Consider the following 18,590-nt stretch of genomic DNA (forward strand, 5'->3'; position numbering starts at 1 on the left):
GTTCCATACTTTCCCTTGGGTTGATTCCTTTTATCTTATCAAACTATGAGTTTTAGGACATAAAACCCAACAGGTTGATGCCTTGGCTCGAGGATCACCCTCCATAGTTCAACTGTGTTATCACAATAATTTGGGTTAGATTCCTCTGGTGGTTCACAAATAATTATGAACACTCCCACATGCATCAATCAGTGCGTTTTGTTGTTCGTTTTTTTTCGACCCATACCTTTCTCGTGAGATCATTATGGTCAGACACATTAATCCAGTCGACACGAGCTTCCTACTTACCCCTAAAAACATAGACCAATGATGATTTGACATGAATATCACTCTTGTTCAGTCGACTCTCTTGCTCCCTTTCATTTAGTGGTTTGTTTTATGTTTTTCTCGAAAGTATGCTCAAAAATAAAAAACTGAAATCATAAAGATTAGATTGATTAGGTTATTCACAGGTAATTTTGAACACGAACATAAGCCAAATTGATTGTTGTTGGTTTTTTTTTTGGGTGGACATTCATTAATATGGTTAAAAATTAACCCTAGTTAAAACGAATGCCAGCTGGCACCAAGTCTGACTTTTTAAAAACGACATAATTCCTAATTAAAATAAAAACAACCAAACAAAAAAGAAAAAAAAAACTGTTTAATTCCATATTTTAAATACGCCTCCTTGGATTTACGTAGATTCCAGGATATACATTGGACGATACCGAGCACTATAAATATCAAGCATTGACTAATTGCATTTTATAGTCTTCGCCGAAATCCAGAGTGGGAGTGGGAGAGGGAACGAACGCGATTTTCTTGTTCTCTTGCCCATTTTTCTTCGTCGTTCAATTCTATAGGTTTGCTTGCGATTTCTCTTGAATTTAATCGTTGTTTTATGTGAATATTCTTCATAAATCACCCTTGCCGCTCGTTTTAGTGATCGAATGTTGTTTTTCTGTAGAAATTGGAGGAGAATTTCATGTTTTAGGTATTGTTTAAGTTGTTTATAATTTCTCGGCTTGATTATGGTATCTAGGTTGGAGCTGAATTGCTGTTACAGAGAAGCTTTTCGTTTGATTGTTCGATTATTAGATTTTAGTTCTATTGTTCTTACTTTCGTGATTCATCCCCGTGTATGATTTTTTTTTCCTGTCAACGACAAAAGATGATTCTTAAACTGGTTTGCTTAGGGATTATAGCAATCAAGCTAAGATTGGAACATTTGATGTTATTGCTTTTCGCGGCAATCATAACATATTCTATCAGATTTGCCTTGTTTTCCATCGGTTCTGAAAACTCTTTTGTTCCCTGCAGGTGACTGGTAACATTTATCTTGGGATCAATGGTCGTGTCTGTCAAGATAATGTCTCTTACTGTCGCAACTTTAGGTGTGATATCCTTTATATTTGGAGTCGTAGCTGAGAACAAGAAGGTAAGCTTCTGTTCATAAATTGTTTGATTCTTACCGTGCAAATATTTGATCATTTGAAACTGTCGCAACAAGAATTAGGATACGGATTGAATTGGTTGTTGTTGAATAGTTTGTCTGTCTATATCATATAAGTTAACTTACTCTCATGTCCTGAGAATTTTCCTCGCTCCCTCATTAATGGGCACCGTCCTTTTTTTGTTGTGTTTGCTTGTGGGCAGCCTGCATCCGGAACTCCCATCCCAAGCAAAGGCATTGTTATCTGTCAGTATCCAGCGGACCCGACTGTGGCCCTGGGATATCTTTCCGTTGCGTTTCTTCTTGCTTCTTCGATTGCAGGATACTTCTCTTTGTTCTATCCTTACCAAGGAAAATCCGTTCCTCGAGGTGCCATGTTTAAGAGCAGCAGTTTCTCTATTTTCTTCAACATTGCCCTGTAAGTTCTCATTCCAAGTCGCATCCTTTACTCTAACGGTTAGCTAAATCTTCTAAACTTTGTAGTATTTACTTGCATTACGGTTTCAATATTATAGTTTCGTGAAATTCTTGCTTTTGTCTGAGAATCTACTCCTATGGTGTGTTGTCATCCATTGCCGTATTTATTTGACCACTTGGGATGTGTTTTTATTTTCATTTTGATGAAGTTGAGCAGCAATAGATGTTCTTTTTCCTCGAGTCATCGAATGAATTCGATCCTTGGGATAATGCACCACCTAATTATCATCTTCCTCTCCATCCTCAATAAAATTGAAATGGATACGTTATCAATCAAACATTCATATGGATCGATGTGGTTTCTGTAAGGCATTGTTGCCATATCATTTGAATCCACACTCTCTGTTTGCAGGTTCACAACTGGATTGGCTATAACTTTGCTCGTATGGCCTACAGTCACCGAACAAATTCACTTGACTCGCAACGTTCATTACAATCTCGAGGCAGCATGCCCGACTGCTAAGACTGGTCTTCTGGGTGGTGGTGCATTTCTATCCCTTGATTCATCCCTCTTCTGGTTGGTTGCCCTGATGTTGGCTGGAAATGCTCGAGAGGACTACTTTGATGAAATAGAGGAAAACGGAGACAGTGCTGAGGCTCTTAAGAACAACGCATGAAATTTCTTTGTTCGGTGAGAATAATAATTCAATTTCAGTTTACTATGAATTTACTTGTAATTGACTATTAAGTAAGAACTTAATTGTGAATATGATATTTTAAGGAATGTTCATCAATGAAATTATATCATGATAGTATGAGTTTTTATTTTTCATTTTCAACTTCGACGTAACTTAAACTCAAATTCAACTCTTTTAGAGGAGTGGTAACTTTAATAATTATTAAAAAAAATTTATTCAGTAGTTTTGAACCGAGAGCCGAGGTGGTCCCCCAGACCGCCCGGATACCACGAGTGAATAAAAAGTTGGATCTACATTGGATCTCACCTGAATTGACCCATCTATCCTCCTGAGGAGAGGTTTGGTTTCAAACCCCGATTCTAACCGAAGAAGTACGCAATGCTCATGTGTCTTGGATGATCCACATCTTAGGGTTAGGCGTTCATGAGCACATTGAACTATCCATGTGGCTGAGAGCCCTCACAGCCCAGGCACAACGACGCAATTATCAGGGACGCGCTCTACGAGTAGTATGACATAAATTAATATGTAGCATTTGCCTTAAAGGTCGGGTTCTAAAATTCACATAGTCAATGCTCGAGGAACATAAAAATAAAAAAATAAAAAAATCCCATCCTATCATCGGACATGACGATTTAATTGATTAAGAGTTTTTGTCATTCAGAAGTCGACATGTCGTTTTACGGGTTCCACGTAAATGTCGCAGCCAATCAAATCGATTGGGCCTCGCGCTCAAAACCCTAGCTTCTTGTTAGAAATCCCTCCATTTAAATATCGGCGCCCAAAACTTCCATTTAAAACAAATCCCTGTTTCTCCCTCTCTCTCTCTCTCTCTCTCTCTCTCTCTCTCTCTCTCTCTCTCTCTTTGTTTTGGCTCTTTCAAGGTGCTGTTCTACGAAAATGCCGCTTGGAGATCGATTGGCGACAAGATCGAGTCTCGGTTTTGTGGCGTGGCTACTGAGTTCGATGACGAAGTGCCTCAGCTTCTTCTCTCAAATCTCTCTTATAGTGGATTTGATTTCGTCGTCGCTCCTCTGGTAAGCATTCTTCCATTTCTCTTTTCGATAATTACTGCTGCAAGTGATGTTTAGACCTCAACTGACTGAGAAATGGCGTTCGATGAGTGTTATTTTTCTTTTGCATTTGCACGTAGTGCGCATTTTTCTCTCCGTATCCAAGAATAGCGTTCTTTGTCTGTTTGTTTGGAAGTGAACGGAGTACGATAGTTAGATCTTTATTTCGTTGTTGTTTTGCACTGTTTCTTGTTATTATGGTGGCTAATTAGCCAGTCACACACCGGCTATGTAGCTGTATGTTCTGTGTGAATGGTCAGTAAGCTCACCTAAATCAACGTCGTTTGGCAGCCGATCTAGTGAAGGCAGATCGTGTAGTTTCACTTCAAGGCTGTCAAAGTACATTTCTCAAACCATGTCGAAGAGTATGGCTGGATGTACAGTAATAATCTGGTTAAACAATATAAGAACGATAAGATATTTAATATTTCATTAGAGGATCGCTAATTATTTTCGTATTTGATGCCATTTCCTTGATTCTTATATTCGTTTACTTCTATTTATGGAATTGACACAGCCGCTTCAAGCTTGAAACGTTTATGAAGTTTCTGGAGCAATAAAATTTATCATCTGCATGCTTATAAGCCATGCAACACCTGAGTTTGTAGATGTTTAGATTTTGCAGTACTGTTAGATCTATTTGAAAATGATCCATCCATCAATATAGTTTGTTTGATTCTCCATATTTGCTGTGTACTCATGGTGGCCAATTAGCTAGTCACACATCAGCTCATAGCTGTATTTTTTTTGTGTGAATGGTCAGTAAGCTCACCGAAAACAATATTTATTAATTGTCCGTGCAGTGAATATAGACCATATGTAATCTTCACACTTGGACTGTTAAATACATTTTGAAGAGTGGATATTAACAAATCGTTGGGATGACTGGTTACTCTTAACTTATAGATATGTATTTGATCAACATTTGTGAGGATAATCTTCACACTTGGACTGTTAAATACATTTTGAAGAGTGGATATTAACAAATCGTTGGGATGACTGGTTACTCTTAACTTATAGATATGTATTTGATCAACATTTGTGAGGATAATCTTCACACTTGGACTGTTAAATACATTTTGAAGAGTGGATATTAACAAATCGTTGGGATGACTGGTTACTCTTAACTTATAGATATGTATTTGATCAACATTTGTGAGGATAATCTTCACACTTGGACTGTTAAATACATTTTGAAGAGTGGATATTAACAAATCGTTGGGATGACTGGTTAGTCTTAACTTATAGATATGTATTTGATCAACATTTGTGAGGATATTTTGAATTTAGAACTTCCTCAAACTGGTATTTGGTAAATATTGCTTCAAATGGATCCATCCTATCGCCCAAGCTTGGTACAAAAAGAGAACGGTGGTTCTGGTGTTCTTCCATTTGCTGGATCACGTTGTTTGTAGTCTTTTGAAAACTTATTATTCGATTGCTTGACTGCTTTCTGGTTTATTACACTTATTGTAGCATGCAGTGAGTATATTTTGTAATGTTTTATTAATTGTTAGTATTTTTTATGTCTCAGGCAAAATTAGTTCTTGAATTGACTTAGATTCTGAAGATGAGTATTTGGTGGTCTTATGAAAACTTATTATTCTAGTTTGACAGTGCAATTCCTTTTTTTACTGATAAGTTAGCCCCAAAATGAATTTATACTTTTGTTTCATCTTTCAACTATACGCCTAGCGGTATCTTCATCATCTCGGTCTCCATTCTTTGTTAACTCTCTCAACTTTGAAAGCATTTAATGGTTTGTTAGCTGTCTAGTTTCTGTCCATCTTAACAGTTAAGAGCTGATTTACTGCAGGCATGTCTTCTTCCAGCATCTAAGGGAACATCATATGCTATTTATGCTAGACGTGTTCGGGCCTTAATAATATGCAGGTGCCACTCTTATTTATCATTAAATGATCAGTACTTTTCTTAATTCTGTATGTTTTTTTTTACCATTATATTAGAACTCTTCTAATTGATATTTTTCTGAAGTTGTGGTTCAGGATACCTCTAGTGAAGGTTGATGATGATTCTACAAATGTGAAGTCTGATCAATTGGTGAGTAAGTATCTTTGAATTTTCCTTTCATCTCTCTCTTTGATTTATAATGATGTTCATGTAAACACTGCTAATACCATCCATTTGCTGCACAGTTGATTCTTGGGATTTGTGGAACGCATTTCGTCTGGCTTTGCGAGCACCACGGTCAGTTATCAATTGTACTTGACATTTTGTATGTTCTCATACCTGAGTTGAGTTAGCTACTATCTATATCTTATATCTTATGACGTTGAAATTGGTATTTTCTGTTCATTTAGGAGTACGTTGCCTTCACCAAATGCGCGCTTGGACGATGGTTTGGGGAGTCTGTCAAAGCGGCCATATTAAGTACCCCCATGTAATTATATTGGTCATTTTCTCAAGATCAAACAGATATCTGAGGTTGATTACTGGATTTTGAAAAGGCACTAGAACTATTGTCGAAGCGGCACCATAAGTTGATTACCGGATTTTTCAACCATCATTCCACTCAGGTATCTGATTTCATTCCCATTTAGTTTGTTTCCAACTTATAGAGTTTACAAGAACAATAGCATTTTACATTCGTTTGCAACAATTGCATTATGAGGAATAATTAGTTTTTGATTATCCATTGCTGGCTGCATACTCTATCAACTAACATTGATCGTCTGTGTCCCCTTCAGGTAGTTTTATCTGGGAAACCATTTCCCAACGTTTCAAGGGGATGTTGTGCAGATTCGCTGACTGGCCTGTAAAGAGCAGAAAAGAATCTCTAAGAGGAGATTTCTCATGAATATAATTCCATATTAGTACTCTATTTTTGGCAACTCTTCCTCATACATTCTTTCCCTAACTCATTTTGTGATAAAATAATTTCGTTTTTAAAAAAATTGACTTGGATGATTAAAATATTTTATAACTGAAAAAATGAACTATAACGTAAACCATAATTTTTATATTTTATCTTGTTCGATGACAACGTTTTCTATTCTGCTATTAAAATAAAATGAAGGCACTGAAATAGTTATTACTATACAAACTTACAAGTTAGCGACAGATTTAAGGGGCGAAAAAATCTACTTTTGGAAACTAAAGCGTAAAATGAAAATTTAATTGTTTCATTTTTAATCTCTTGTTTTTTGAACTTTCTTTTTGGTGTGATTTTCAATGTTTGAATTCTTAGATAAATTTTAAAAACAAGCTTAAATGGTGTTTATAAGCTTAGTTTTAAAAATTCAAGCGCAATTTTTAAAGATAGAAAACAAAATCCAGTTTTTTGAAAAAGAAAAGAAAAAAAAAATCCAGTTAATCTTAAAAAATGAAATGGAATTGATTCTTCTAAGCATGTTAGAAAAATAAGCAAATTTCAAACGAACTGATAGTCGAAAAAATAAAAATAAAATGAAATTAGAAAAGTGTATATAAACGTAGAGAGAGAAGAGTCGTTCATGAAAAGGAAATAGATGTGACTGGTACTAACCTTGATGTGCACCCTACCAGATGGCCATAATAATGAAGTCCGCACACTCACTGGTTTCCCATCAGAAGACAAAACATTATTCTTCCGAATTACCTTGAGCTTAGCATAGCATTCCTACAGCGCCGATTCAACCTCTCTTCTTCCTATAGATCAGTCATCTCCTTCGGTTTTCGGGATTATGATATCCAGAAATGTTTGCTTCACAACCCTACCCTCCAAACTGTGGATAGAAATGATATGTATACAGGGCCGCGTCTTCTAATACCTTCAGTCAATCATCAACAGCAATCCTCAGAGCTTGGAATATCCTTCTATTTCCATTAAATTTTACACCACATATTCATAACAATGTAAGAAAATGATCTTTTAACTTATTTTCAAGCAAGTCCTTATATGTAATTTATTGACACGTTAGCCTTCAATTGAACAAAGATGAAATGATATGAAATTACAAAGGTCGGGGTGAAAAGAAAAGGACCTCAAATTCATAGAGAGACGACAATCATGATTGATATGACAAGGAACAATAATAAACAAAGATCGATGTGGCTCAGACGCGAAAAAAGAAGAAGAAACAAAATCAATGAAGGCATGACTCAAAGAACGAGCAGTGCTTACCTTTTCAGCCCAAAGTGGATTTTCGGATAAGAAGATCAACTAATTCACCGGAGGAATGCAGTCCACCCCCCTGTGATCGAGCTTTTACGATCTTATTCTGGAGTGAATACCAGTTACTTTATTCTCCATAAACCCGCAAGATCACGTCCCACTTCTATTTCCGGCCAACTGTTAAGAATGTCCTCTGCCATTAGACTTGCCTGCCATAATCCTGTTTCAATCAGCAGGGAAGCAACATAAATAATTAAGTCATTAATTTCTACAGAAGACCATGAACGAGCCGCATTTTTCAACTGGCCGAAGAAAATTCAATAATAAACGCTACATGTACACCCCCCCAAATGCCTTTTCCCCCCTCCTTTTTGAGAATGGGTGGTGGCCTTGTGGGATTGGGAAGGACTGTACCGTTACATCCAGCCATAAAAAGAACAAAGGACCAGTTAGAAGGAAAATCAGTAATCTGCAGGCGGTCCAACAAACAGTAACAGAAATATTCTTCGGTAACACAATATATCAAAGCAATAAGCATGTAACAGTAAAAGCACTTCTAATTCAGCATGCGCAGAATGAAATAAAATAAGTGCACGCGTACACCCAAACATGACACTCACAACATAAATTATCATCGTTTTACGTTTTTGTAAGAAAATTTGCCCGCATGGATGAATCAGTTTAACTACAAAGGAAAAACGTAAAGAATAGCTTATAGTTGCTTCGGAAAGTAACAATATATCAAGCATAAACAATGGAATAGCTAGAAACGGACTCATACATTATCTACTAATTTATTAAACCAGTTTGTACCTGAGGATCCATTCACATATCAAGAGGTTCATCACCAAAGACACTAATTCCCCTTTCAGGATCGTCCACCTAAGCAGCCTGGAAAATTGCCAAATTTCAGGCTGTTAAAAGATTACATTCTATGCGAGAAATTAAATCTCATAAACTCTATGGTGGGATGAATCAATGAGGTATCTGGAAAGATAGCTTTGTTAACTGTTATCATGATTTTCCCTGTAAAGAAAATGGACCGTACTACTCATACATTGGATCCCAACTGTGATATTAAATAACAGTAACTTGGCATTCTACAATTGTTTCTATATATTTTATGTTGTTCACTCTGTTTTTGCCTTGTATTTCCATTAGCACCTTACATGTACTAGCATACAGGTTTACTCTCTCCACTATTTTAATAGAACTGTTCCTTGAACCTCATCACAGACTGAGCTAAATATTTTAAAAATCTGTGCATTCTCTTTGATTTACCTGCATGGATGACATTCCTAAATACATCAAAATTCCGTCAACTCCAGGATCTACAGGTTTCTCGTCTGAGTCAGCCAGTAGCGATTTCATGTATTTACAGTTCTTCAGAAGTACGAATGCCTTCAAATCAGAATCCTCGCTGAAGAAAGCACTAATCCGATCTTCGGCCTTATGAAGTGCAATTGTATGACTTCCATTTGCAAGTAAAATTTCAACTCTGGATGTGCTTGAATTATCTGTTTTCCAGGACACGAAATCAGAATTGAACATCATGAAAAAGAAAAATCAACTCGGACAGAAAATGCTAAGAGAGCGAATACAGCCACAGAAAAGAGCAGTTATCAAAGTGCGTTGTGTCAAAAGCCGCACTCATTCCAAATTCTCGTGCAACAACATCAAAGGAACGACACAGGATGACAGACTGCAAGTTAATCCAAAATTTCGCAGGCGAAACAATAGTAAAGAAAGAAGCACGTAGATAAGATCGATCGCTACTATGGCCAGATGTAGCTCCACATAGAACACAATACAGAATTCAATATACAAATCAGCGCACATTATACTGCTCATTGATTGTAAATTTTGATAGGAATTTGGATGAGCATCTAATCCGGCTGCATATATACACGAATAATAACATATTTCAGAAAATTTGACGAGAAGGCACGGAACTACTCGAGAAATACAATCATAAAACACATTCGAATAATAATTGTTAACCAAAAATGCACCGAATCAATCATTAACGACGAACAGGACAAGAAAGCAAACATGTTAAGACAGAGACTAACAGCTAAGGAATGTTCACCTGCACCGACGGTGCAATCTACAAAGGAGCATAGCGGCCTTCCGGAAGAAGCAGAGCATACGTCCAATACTTCCAAAAGCGTCACCGGGATGTGAGCAGCAGTGTCGCCGAACTGGACAGTGATCTCATCAAACTCCTTGGTGGAGCGAGTCCTTTTCTCCTTCACCAAAGCTAACTTCGAAGATAAAGAAGAAGACTCCGATGATTTCGAAACAGAGGTATTCGCCTTAAGATTCTTGGATTTCTTCTGCTTCTACTTCCTTGCCTTACTTGAAATCAGTAGCGGTAGAAATGGAACAGCACCGGAAGATTCTCGGCAGTGAAGCAGTAGAGATGAAGACCAAATGCTGTAAACGGAGAAAAAGAAAACAACGAGAGCATCGCCATTGAAGATCTAAAAGCCAGTTCCTAAAGCTCCGATAAGATCAGAAGATCAGAAGATCAGAGAATGAGATTGTTAGAGCCGTGAAGTGGTGAAATCCGGAGAAGATCAGAGAAGATCAGAAGTTCGCCATGGTCAGAAAATGGAGGGAAATGGCGAGATTCAAACTTTTGAGCCCTAATTGCCCAATTGGTCTGTCTTGTCCTCTTTTTATACCCGCCAAAATAAAATAAAAAAATAATAGAAATAAAATTTTAAAAAAACTGAATTTACCTTTTTCTCCTTCCGTAGAGGATAGAGTTTAAGATGGAACTTACCTTGCACTTGGGGATAACTTTGTTATAAAGTGGGGAAAGACAAGGGGTATTTTGGTATTTTCACAAATATTTTTAGATTGAAGTGCTTAATTTCGATTTTTTTAATAAAACACTTGAAATCAAATTTAAAAAAATGAAAATTGATTTTTGAATGTTTATTTGTGAATTCTCTAAAAAAGTAATATTATATATAAATTTTTCTAAAAAAGTAATTTAGAAAAATAAAAAATTATTATTAAAAAAAAGTTAATTAAACAAATAATGATACTAAATGACTCAGGACTTTCATTCATCCTACATTTCCTTTTATTTACTTAATAAATGCAACCTACAGAATAATTAATTATATTCATTAACTTTCATTGATTGGTTAGATTTAATTAATTAATTAATTAATCAAAATGAGTAATAATTTCCAAATAAAGCAATTATTGTGTTATGTTCAAAATCATAGCATTTTATAATTAATACTTCTATCATTATTCATTTTTTAACTAATCAAACTAACTAAACTAATCATAATTAATTTCATAAAATTGATTTAATCAAGACTTTCGCGTTCTCAATGATTTGAATAATATAATATTAATTTTTTTAACTTAAATTAAAATACTATTTTAATCTTAATAACTTCTATATGAAAAAAATTCGATAAAAATATAATTTTAAAATGGAAGGTTGATATAAATTAATTATTTTATAAAATAAGTTAACCATAAAGTAAGGATCTAGTATAGTTTCAAAATTTATTAAAATAAAGTAAAATGTTCTAAATGTCAAAATATTACTTCAACCAAATAGTTGAGTTTCAAGACTGATAAACAAATAATATACAAACCTATAACCTAATGGTTAATAACATAAACAACATGGAGAGAGAATTTTGAACCTCGGACCGATTTCGAAGGGGACTTTGAGCCTCTAACCTTGTAACGATCCAGATCCACCGCTATCAGAGCTAGACATCGAAAGATGTGCCAGCCTTCTTGTTGTTTCCCGAAGGGGGTAGACACGAGGCTGTGTGCCAGTAAGGACGCTGACCCCAAAGGGGGTGGATTTAGGGGCGGTCCCACATCGATTGAAGGAAGGAAAGAGTACAGGACGCTGGCCCTGAAGGGGGTGGATTGTGATATCCCACATTTGTTGGGAGAGGAGAACAAACCACCATTTATAAGGGTGTGGATACTCGTTTTAAAAAGCAGAAAAGGGAAAGCTCAAATAAAACAATATCTGCTAGCAGTGAATTTGGGCCGTTACAAACCTAATGGTTAACAATATACATTTCAATGGGTCCAAACTAACGACCCACACCAAAATCTAACGTTACAAACAATCCTAATGGTTAATAATATACGTTTCAATGGGTCCAAACTAACGTACCCAGCCAAAATCTAACAAGTTGAAAGAAAAAAAAAAGTTCAAGATTGAAGAGCACAACTAATGAACTTAGAAGCTCAAAGATCAGGTGTTAATTGACTCTATTCTAATGGTTTAGAACATGGAGGAGAAAAAAAGTAGCATTGAAAGAGGCGATGGGGAGGTAGTTTGTGTGTGAAAGAGATATTAATTAAGCTATGGAAGAAAAATGGAGAGGGAGACATGGCGGCTTTGATGGGTTTGTTTGACCTCATCAACTCCCCAAATTCTATTAAAAATCTCAATTCCCTCCTCTTCTTCTCCCTCAATTGTCAAAAGAGGGAACCAGAAGAAGAACAAGACAGAGAGAGAGAGAGAGAGAGAGAGAGAGAGAGAGAGGCGGAGAGAGAGGCGGAGAGAGAGGAAGAGGGCGAAAAAGGCATACCTTAAGCAGCAACTGTAGTTCAGAAATTGCTATATTTTCTGATCTTTTGGTGTTACTTTTTTCACAGGGTTTTGACTGTCCACTTTATTCCTTTTCATCATAATCTCATCTCTTTTCCTTCTTTCTTCAATTATTCCAATTACATCACAAAAACACACATAAAACCTTGCTTTCATCATTGGTTTCCAGCTTTGGCCGCTCCATTTCTTCCCCTTTTTGAATGTTTTATAATATTCTCACCTTCCCCGCCCACCTTTTTCCTCACAAAACAACCTATACTTCTTCTCCTTCTCTTCAATTCCTCTTGCTTTTCTAAGATTCCTGAATTTCTCTCTATTCTGCGATTTATCGCAACAGATAAGGACTTCTGAATTCGATTTATTACCTGTAAGTTGCAACAATGGATGATGATAAACAGCACCAGTCACAGCCGATGTCCTCGCCGTCGCCGTCTGGAGAAGAGTCAGTGAAGAGACAAGAAGGAGTCAATTCGGAAACCAAATCAAAATCTGCAGTTCGGTGCAAGAACACCTTCTTTGGCAGACATAGAATCTCAGCGGCCATAACCAGACTCCAAAACGAAATCAATATCATCGAGGTGATCGCTATTTCGTTAACGATTCACAGATTTACCTTAATCGGACAAGAAAATCGATATCTCCAGCCACGATTCTTTTCCCTCTGAGATTAAATACGATGATTTACCGTAATAATGCAGGAAGAGTTACGACAGCTTGAGAGCATAGGCGAATCCTCCACCGTCTGCGAAGAGTAAGCAAATAAATCAATTCCTTAGGGTTTCGAAAAATTCCTAATCGTTTAGAATCCTCGTCTCCACTAATTTCTTCTCCTGTTTACGCACAGCCTCGTCTCCAGCGTCGTAGCGATTCCAGATCCTCTGCTTCCAGAGTAAGATTAAATCACCGTCAACACTAATTATCGATCTTCAAATAAAATGACAATTTCTTCCCCTAATCAACAACGAATGATTAATCGTATACAGAACAATCGGTCCAACGGACGTCAACTGGGACCAGTGGTTCCGAGGAGCTCACGGCGGTCGCAACCACAGACGGTGGATCTGATTCCGAAGACACAGAGAGATCCATTTTTGGGATCGCCGTTGATTTACAGGGGTTTGAGATCAACTAGTCCTGATAGATTGCAGCCATAACCAGAATATGGAGGAGAACAAAAGAAGAGAAGACTTGGAAATTGAAACGACGACGTCGCAATCGCACCGCGTGTAAAAGTTTTCGGGTACATTTNAATTTTAAATTTCAAGGATTATAATTATGAAAGGTGGAGACAAAATTTTAAATTTTAAATTTATTTATTATTATTTTTAAGATAAGACAGCTCAATGTCTTTTGATTGTTCCAAACTTCCACTAAAGTGGGTAGACAAGTAAACAGATGTGAAGATAATATCTTATATAATCTGCTCATTTTTCTTTTATTTTTATTATTATTTATTTTGTTTTTATAAAAATATCAATAAAATATAAATAGAAAAAATATCAAAAAATTTCTACCATGTTCATCTATTAGTACGTTCATGATATTGCTTGAACATGACACCCAAAGAAATTCACTCTAATAGACTTAAGCTTGCTCGTGTGACAACTCTCTTGAAATGGGCACGTGTTATATGTTCTAATGAAATTTTCTTTCGTAGACTCAAAAACGGGTCGGTCATTCTTCAGATCTTTGTTGATTGGCTGACTGAAATGAGATAACCTATTTGAAAGAAAGAGATTTGTGTAATGGCTTGGTGAACCGAACTTAGCTTATACATTCTCGTACAATACAATTCAAAATAAAAACTAGAAAAAGAAGTATGATGATCTTTTGGACACTTCCATTAAAAGTCAAAACTCAACAGTTTTACATGTTTACAAGAAAATCCATGTAATCTATTATGTATACACCATCAACTCTAAGGCAATAAAATGAAGAAACGAAGAACAAAGTTAACTCACCTCAACCGTGCCAGTTTACAAGATATCAATCAAGCAGATAATGTGTTTCTCTCAATAACGCCCACAATATGAACAAGGGATAACAACCCCAAGCAATGCAATGCAATGATCAAACAAATCTAGTTTCGTGGTGTATTATTATAATTACGTCGTTTCAGCTGTGCGTACCTTTACTCCGTCGTTAACTTCGTTTCCAGATTTCGTTTCTTTTATGGTGTCCTGAATCTCAGAAATTGTTTCTGCATTGACATTGCTGGTGAGTACTAATGGGTCACTAGAGCTTCTTGGTGCTCCTATAGAACCACCATCACTTGGACTACCCTGCCCAGAAACTTGTTCCTCTGATTGATTCGATCGATTCAAGGCACGACAATGTGGGCAGTAGTACGTAATGAATGCGAAATCTTCTTTCTTGACAAGCCCTACAAAGGATTTAAACAAAAAGGGTTGATTCAGATTGATATGAAAGGGGAAGAAGTGCATGAGTTTTCGCATTGTGAGAAGAGAGTATTATTATTGTATAGAGTTGAATAGGAACGCTCACCATTGTGCATATGGCAGTTTCCACAGATGAGTGCATAGGACTGCGTTGGATCCTCTCCAACGAGCAATGCAGCGATTCGAGCTAACCATCCTCCATTATTTGCAGCTAGTCCTTCAGGATTGTAATGATCGACGACCAACTGATTATGTTCAGAAGCATGAGGACCTTCTGATACAGCAGGACGACGTGCATCTTCATCGAAATGATGCAATGAAGCACTGCCTACGCTACTGGAACGGGAGTGACCTTGTTTTCTGTTCCGAAGCCCACCACCAGCAGGCACGAGTTCAACATCATTGCTTTTCCCTAATGGAACATTAAGGTTGGATTCGTCGCCCAAATGAACCTTTAAGCCTGACTCTGCTCCCAACTTAGAAGCCAATACAGTTGCAGCTGCGGCCTTTGCAGCGGGGTCAGAGTCATACCTCTGTGAAAGAAAAAGGGGTACAGAAATAAGGACATCGTGGGTTTTTGAAGAAGAAAAGGCTGCACAAATTTGGCTATATTGTTCAATCCAGCAGAAAAGCTCTAAAGAAACGACAGGTCAAAAATCATCAGCATAATTCATCAGAATTGTACTTCAAATCCAATGAGATAATCTTGTATAAGATTATGGTGTTATTTTGTCATCAAAATGAAGGGAGAAAGTTTCCGGTGCTTAAGCGAACTTTAAAAGAACATTGCACTTACCATCCCAAATTAAATCGAAAAGGTTACAAATTGTATAGCGAATATCAGTCAATTTACGTCAAAATACTTGGTTATTGTAAAGACGGGAAATTGAGCTTAGACTGCAATGAACGCACCGAGAAGGTTAAAACTGATATCGGTCAGACAGACAGAAGGGCAATAATAGGAAGCAAGGCGAAACATAGATTAGAGAAATGCCATGCTAAACTCGAGAAATAAACGAGGGGAAAAAATATTGGAAAAACAGCATTACCTGGATGAGCTGCTGAGTAGTGTAATAATTAGTTTTCTCCTTAAGTTCATCAATTTTAGCTTGCCTCTCAGCTCTCAACCTTTCAAGGGTTTTTTGGTCCTTCCGATCGCCTATAAAGTTGCCAGAGACTCGTTATTGTGACAACACATTCCGATATGCCAATAGAAAGTTAACATCATGACTTCAACGAACACTTAACTAGATTTTAAAATCCAGGACAAACAAGAATTAAAATCTCAAAATGGGTTTCAGTCAAAAAATACAAGCCACTCCAAACTCACAAGGATGCTAGTTCAGAATTCTAAGCATCCATGTTTGCTAAAGTACCAAATTCGTATTATGACTCTACATATGCAGCGAACAATGTTCATTGTTAGAAGCAGATGACAGGTACAAGAATCATGGATCCCGTACAAGGTAACAGAAAACCTATAAACGCTTAGTACTGAGGTCATCAGTAGGATGCCGTTTAATTCTTGGCAACAAGATGCTTAAGAAGAAAGCAAATTATCTAAACTATCATTCTCTTCGATGAAGAATTACTCTTATTCCAGCATTGGCCTTTGAGCTTCATCTTCATGTCCAGGCATCATGTGCCAACAGCAAGTAAATTTGTTTAAATTAGATGCATTTTTTTACCAACTCCAGCACTTGATTACACGTATGGTTAATCATCGATACCATCGATAATGAACAAGAAAAAAAATCAACGAAGGCAGCAATAAACAAACAGAACAAAGTACATGGCGTAGATATAATGTGAATAAAAGAAAATCACAGATAATCAAGTGGATATACTTACACATTCTTGTGAAGCTAAGAAATGTTGTATAAGCCAGGGTTGATAATGCAGGCAAAAGGAACATGGGTAAAACTCTAAATGCTCTCATCTTCCAGTTCATATCTACAGTTCTTGTAGTTATGATAGCATAACAAACTGCAATAATCTGAAAGGAAAAAATAATAATAATCATTGAAAAAAATCCTCAAGGGTGACAAATGAATTCATTCAGAAGTATGCAATTCAATCACATTGACATAAACTAGTGCAATTGGAAAAAGTAAAAGCAATCTGAAAAATAGACAATCACCTCAAAAATGACAGAAGATACAATAAGATTTCTGGCCATTCGCCGCCAGGTTAGGGCTCTACGCTTCAACCTAGCAAGCACAGCGGCTTCTTCCTTAGAAATGTGTTGAAGCCTCTTCTCAAAATCATCGCCGCGTACACGGAAGATACCACTCCAAAGCCGCGAGAAAATCCCCGGGGATTTCTTCTTCTCGGCAGCATCCGCAACAGTATCCTTCTTTTCACCTTCTCCAGCGGCTTTATCCTCAGCCATATCCCAAATAAACCTGAAAAATTCACTTTTCATAAACACAACCACAATAACACGAGAATCTAAATCCGTAAACAATTCAATACACACAAGAACCAATTCGCCAGTGATTCAAGTAATCAAATCATTAAAAAAAAAAAAAACAAACAAACAAACAAACAAATACACCGATTGATCAACGAGCATCACTTCCTCAAACAAAGTAAATACCAGATGCGAAACATCCGGCGAACAATCGGAAAACGCAAAAAAAAAAAAAAAAAAAAAAAAAAAAAAAAAAANTAAAAAAAAAAAAAAAAAAAAAAAAAAAAAAAAAAAAAAAAAAAAAAAAAAGGAGAAAGCAACAGATCTAGAACATACCTGAAACTCGTCGATCCGGATTAGATAGATTCAATGAATTACTCCACCAACCTTTCTCCTCTCCGGATAACAGAGAGAGAATAAATACGAAATGGAAAACAGAGACCGTGCTGGAGACGTAAAGCTGCGAGAAAATCAACCAGAAAGATGGAGAGAGAGAGAGAGAAAGGAACTGAATTCTTCGCGTAGTGAGCTTGCCGAGGGGAAAGGAAATTTTTTCAAAAGGGCTTCAAAATTGAGAGCTCCTCCTTTTTCATCTTCACCATTTGTTTCAATCCCTAAGTTTCATATTTTCTCTCTCTTTTTTAATTTCCCTTTATTATTATTATTATTATGATTATTTATTTTAATTTGTCTACGTGCAGTTGGGAGGATTAGGGGCTGGTCCTACCGCCAAAAGGATTTTTTTTTTATTTAACCAATTTTAAATCAACAATTTAGAGATCAGTAAATAAAGTTTAACCAGCATTGAGTCCAACTTTACCGCCTAAGTAAATTAATTATTGGTCAATTTAATTATTATTTTTGTCACATTCATTTAACTATTAATTTATTATTATAAAAATAAGTATTTTATCAGGTGTAATAATTTTACCAATGAATAAAAATATATATATGTAGATTAAAAATTTATTTAAAATGATTGTTTTCTTAAAAAATAATGCACCGATTCCCATCAATTCTCTGTGGGGAACCCTCGAAATCCAATTTTTTTTTGTTAAAATAGAGAATGAAATAGGTGACGAAAATGGAGACAAGAAAGGTTTTCTCATATGTGCACTGAGTGACCTCAATAGGTTTTGACTTTTTATGAGCCTTAGTTGGCATCACAAAATTAAAATATAAAAATAAATTAGAGAATAATTTTCTAACAATCTCAAATCTTTTAATAAAATACGAGTTTGTGTGACTGAAAACAAAAATTGAATTATTAAAATAATATTCAAATGGAGCTTGTTTAGAAAAATGAATTTTCTCTTTAAATTAATAAACAAAAATAATAATAATAATGACTAGACAGCCCCTTTTTTTTATTAATAAAAAAATTGGTCTCCTAATTATTTTTTAAAAGAAAACTATGGTTTAGTTCCATATT

At 36.1% G+C, this 18,590-nt stretch overlaps 3 protein-coding genes and 3 long non-coding RNA genes across 6 annotated transcripts; 4 read left to right on the plus strand and 2 right to left on the minus strand.

The window, feature by feature from the left end:
• The first annotated feature begins 759 nt into the window (after nucleotides 1-759).
• LOC111797557 lies at nucleotides 760-2,651 on the plus strand. The gene is made up of 4 exons (XM_023680599.1): nucleotides 760-845; nucleotides 1,303-1,420; nucleotides 1,639-1,853; nucleotides 2,265-2,651. The coding sequence occupies exons 2-4, from the start codon at nucleotides 1,331-1,333 to the stop codon at nucleotides 2,527-2,529; spliced, it is 570 nt and encodes a 189-aa protein (XP_023536367.1). The 5' UTR covers nucleotides 760-845; nucleotides 1,303-1,330; the 3' UTR covers nucleotides 2,530-2,651.
• Nucleotides 2,652-3,375: 724 nt separating this feature from the next.
• Nucleotides 3,376-5,687, plus strand: LOC111796701. Its single transcript, XR_002815404.1, has 3 exons — nucleotides 3,376-3,587; nucleotides 5,440-5,516; nucleotides 5,619-5,687. It is a non-coding gene; the product is annotated as an uncharacterized LOC111796701 (long non-coding RNA).
• Nucleotides 5,688-5,777: 90 nt separating this feature from the next.
• On the plus strand, nucleotides 5,778-6,417 carry LOC111796700. The gene is made up of 3 exons (XR_002815403.1): nucleotides 5,778-5,831; nucleotides 5,945-6,160; nucleotides 6,332-6,417. It is a non-coding gene; the product is annotated as an uncharacterized LOC111796700 (long non-coding RNA).
• On the minus strand, nucleotides 6,125-10,649 carry LOC111796699. Its single transcript, XR_002815402.1, has 6 exons — nucleotides 9,827-10,649; nucleotides 9,019-9,254; nucleotides 8,551-8,628; nucleotides 7,747-7,957; nucleotides 7,129-7,393; nucleotides 6,125-6,397 (listed from the first exon to the last, which is right to left on the minus strand). It is a non-coding gene; the product is annotated as an uncharacterized LOC111796699 (long non-coding RNA).
• Nucleotides 10,650-12,108: 1,459 nt separating this feature from the next.
• Nucleotides 12,109-13,591, plus strand: LOC111797747 (guanine nucleotide-binding protein subunit gamma 2-like). Its single transcript, XM_023680868.1, has 4 exons — nucleotides 12,109-12,924; nucleotides 13,045-13,097; nucleotides 13,191-13,235; nucleotides 13,330-13,591. The coding sequence occupies exons 1-4, from the start codon at nucleotides 12,727-12,729 to the stop codon at nucleotides 13,409-13,411; spliced, it is 378 nt and encodes a 125-aa protein (XP_023536636.1). The 5' UTR covers nucleotides 12,109-12,726; the 3' UTR covers nucleotides 13,412-13,591.
• Nucleotides 13,592-14,152: 561 nt separating this feature from the next.
• On the minus strand, nucleotides 14,153-17,795 carry LOC111797344 (uncharacterized protein At2g24330-like). The gene is made up of 6 exons (XM_023680324.1): nucleotides 17,495-17,795; nucleotides 16,886-17,150; nucleotides 16,597-16,741; nucleotides 15,795-15,904; nucleotides 14,852-15,278; nucleotides 14,153-14,729 (listed from the first exon to the last, which is right to left on the minus strand). The coding sequence occupies exons 2-6, from the start codon at nucleotides 17,135-17,137 to the stop codon at nucleotides 14,452-14,454; spliced, it is 1,212 nt and encodes a 403-aa protein (XP_023536092.1). The 5' UTR covers nucleotides 17,138-17,150; nucleotides 17,495-17,795; the 3' UTR covers nucleotides 14,153-14,451.
• Nucleotides 17,796-18,590: the final 795 nt, after the last annotated feature.

The sequence above is a fragment of the Cucurbita pepo genome, chromosome LG06 (genome assembly GCF_002806865.2).
Source record: "Cucurbita pepo subsp. pepo cultivar mu-cu-16 chromosome LG06, ASM280686v2, whole genome shotgun sequence".
Classification (NCBI taxonomy): Eukaryota; Viridiplantae; Streptophyta; class Magnoliopsida; order Cucurbitales; family Cucurbitaceae; genus Cucurbita; species Cucurbita pepo.

Bases quoted from the DNA above. Each gene is read 5' to 3' on its own strand.
- LOC111797557 (XM_023680599.1), top strand. From the start codon at position 1,331: ATGGTCGTGTCTGTCAAGATAATGTCTCTTACTGTCGCAACTTTAGGT. The intron at 1,421-1,638 runs GTAAGCTTCTGT...GCTTGTGGGCAG, and splicing joins TCGTAGCTGAGAACAAGAAG to CCTGCATCCGGAACTCCCAT. The intron at 1,854-2,264 runs GTAAGTTCTCAT...CTCTGTTTGCAG, and splicing joins ATTTTCTTCAACATTGCCCT to GTTCACAACTGGATTGGCTA.
- LOC111797747 (XM_023680868.1), top strand. From the start codon at position 12,727: ATGGATGATGATAAACAGCACCAGTCACAGCCGATGTCCTCGCCGTCG. The intron at 12,925-13,044 runs GTGATCGCTATT...GTAATAATGCAG, and splicing joins ACGAAATCAATATCATCGAG to GAAGAGTTACGACAGCTTGA. The intron at 13,098-13,190 runs GTAAGCAAATAA...GTTTACGCACAG, and splicing joins TCCTCCACCGTCTGCGAAGA to CCTCGTCTCCAGCGTCGTAG.
- LOC111797344 (XM_023680324.1), bottom strand. From the start codon at position 17,137: ATGGCTGAGGATAAAGCCGCTGGAGAAGGTGAAAAGAAGGATACTGTT. The intron at 15,279-15,794 runs GTAATGCTGTTT...TTTCTTTCACAG, and splicing joins CTACTCAGCAGCTCATCCAG to AGGTATGACTCTGACCCCGC. The intron at 14,730-14,851 runs GTGAGCGTTCCT...AATCCTTTGTAG, and splicing joins AAACTGCCATATGCACAATG to GGCTTGTCAAGAAAGAAGAT.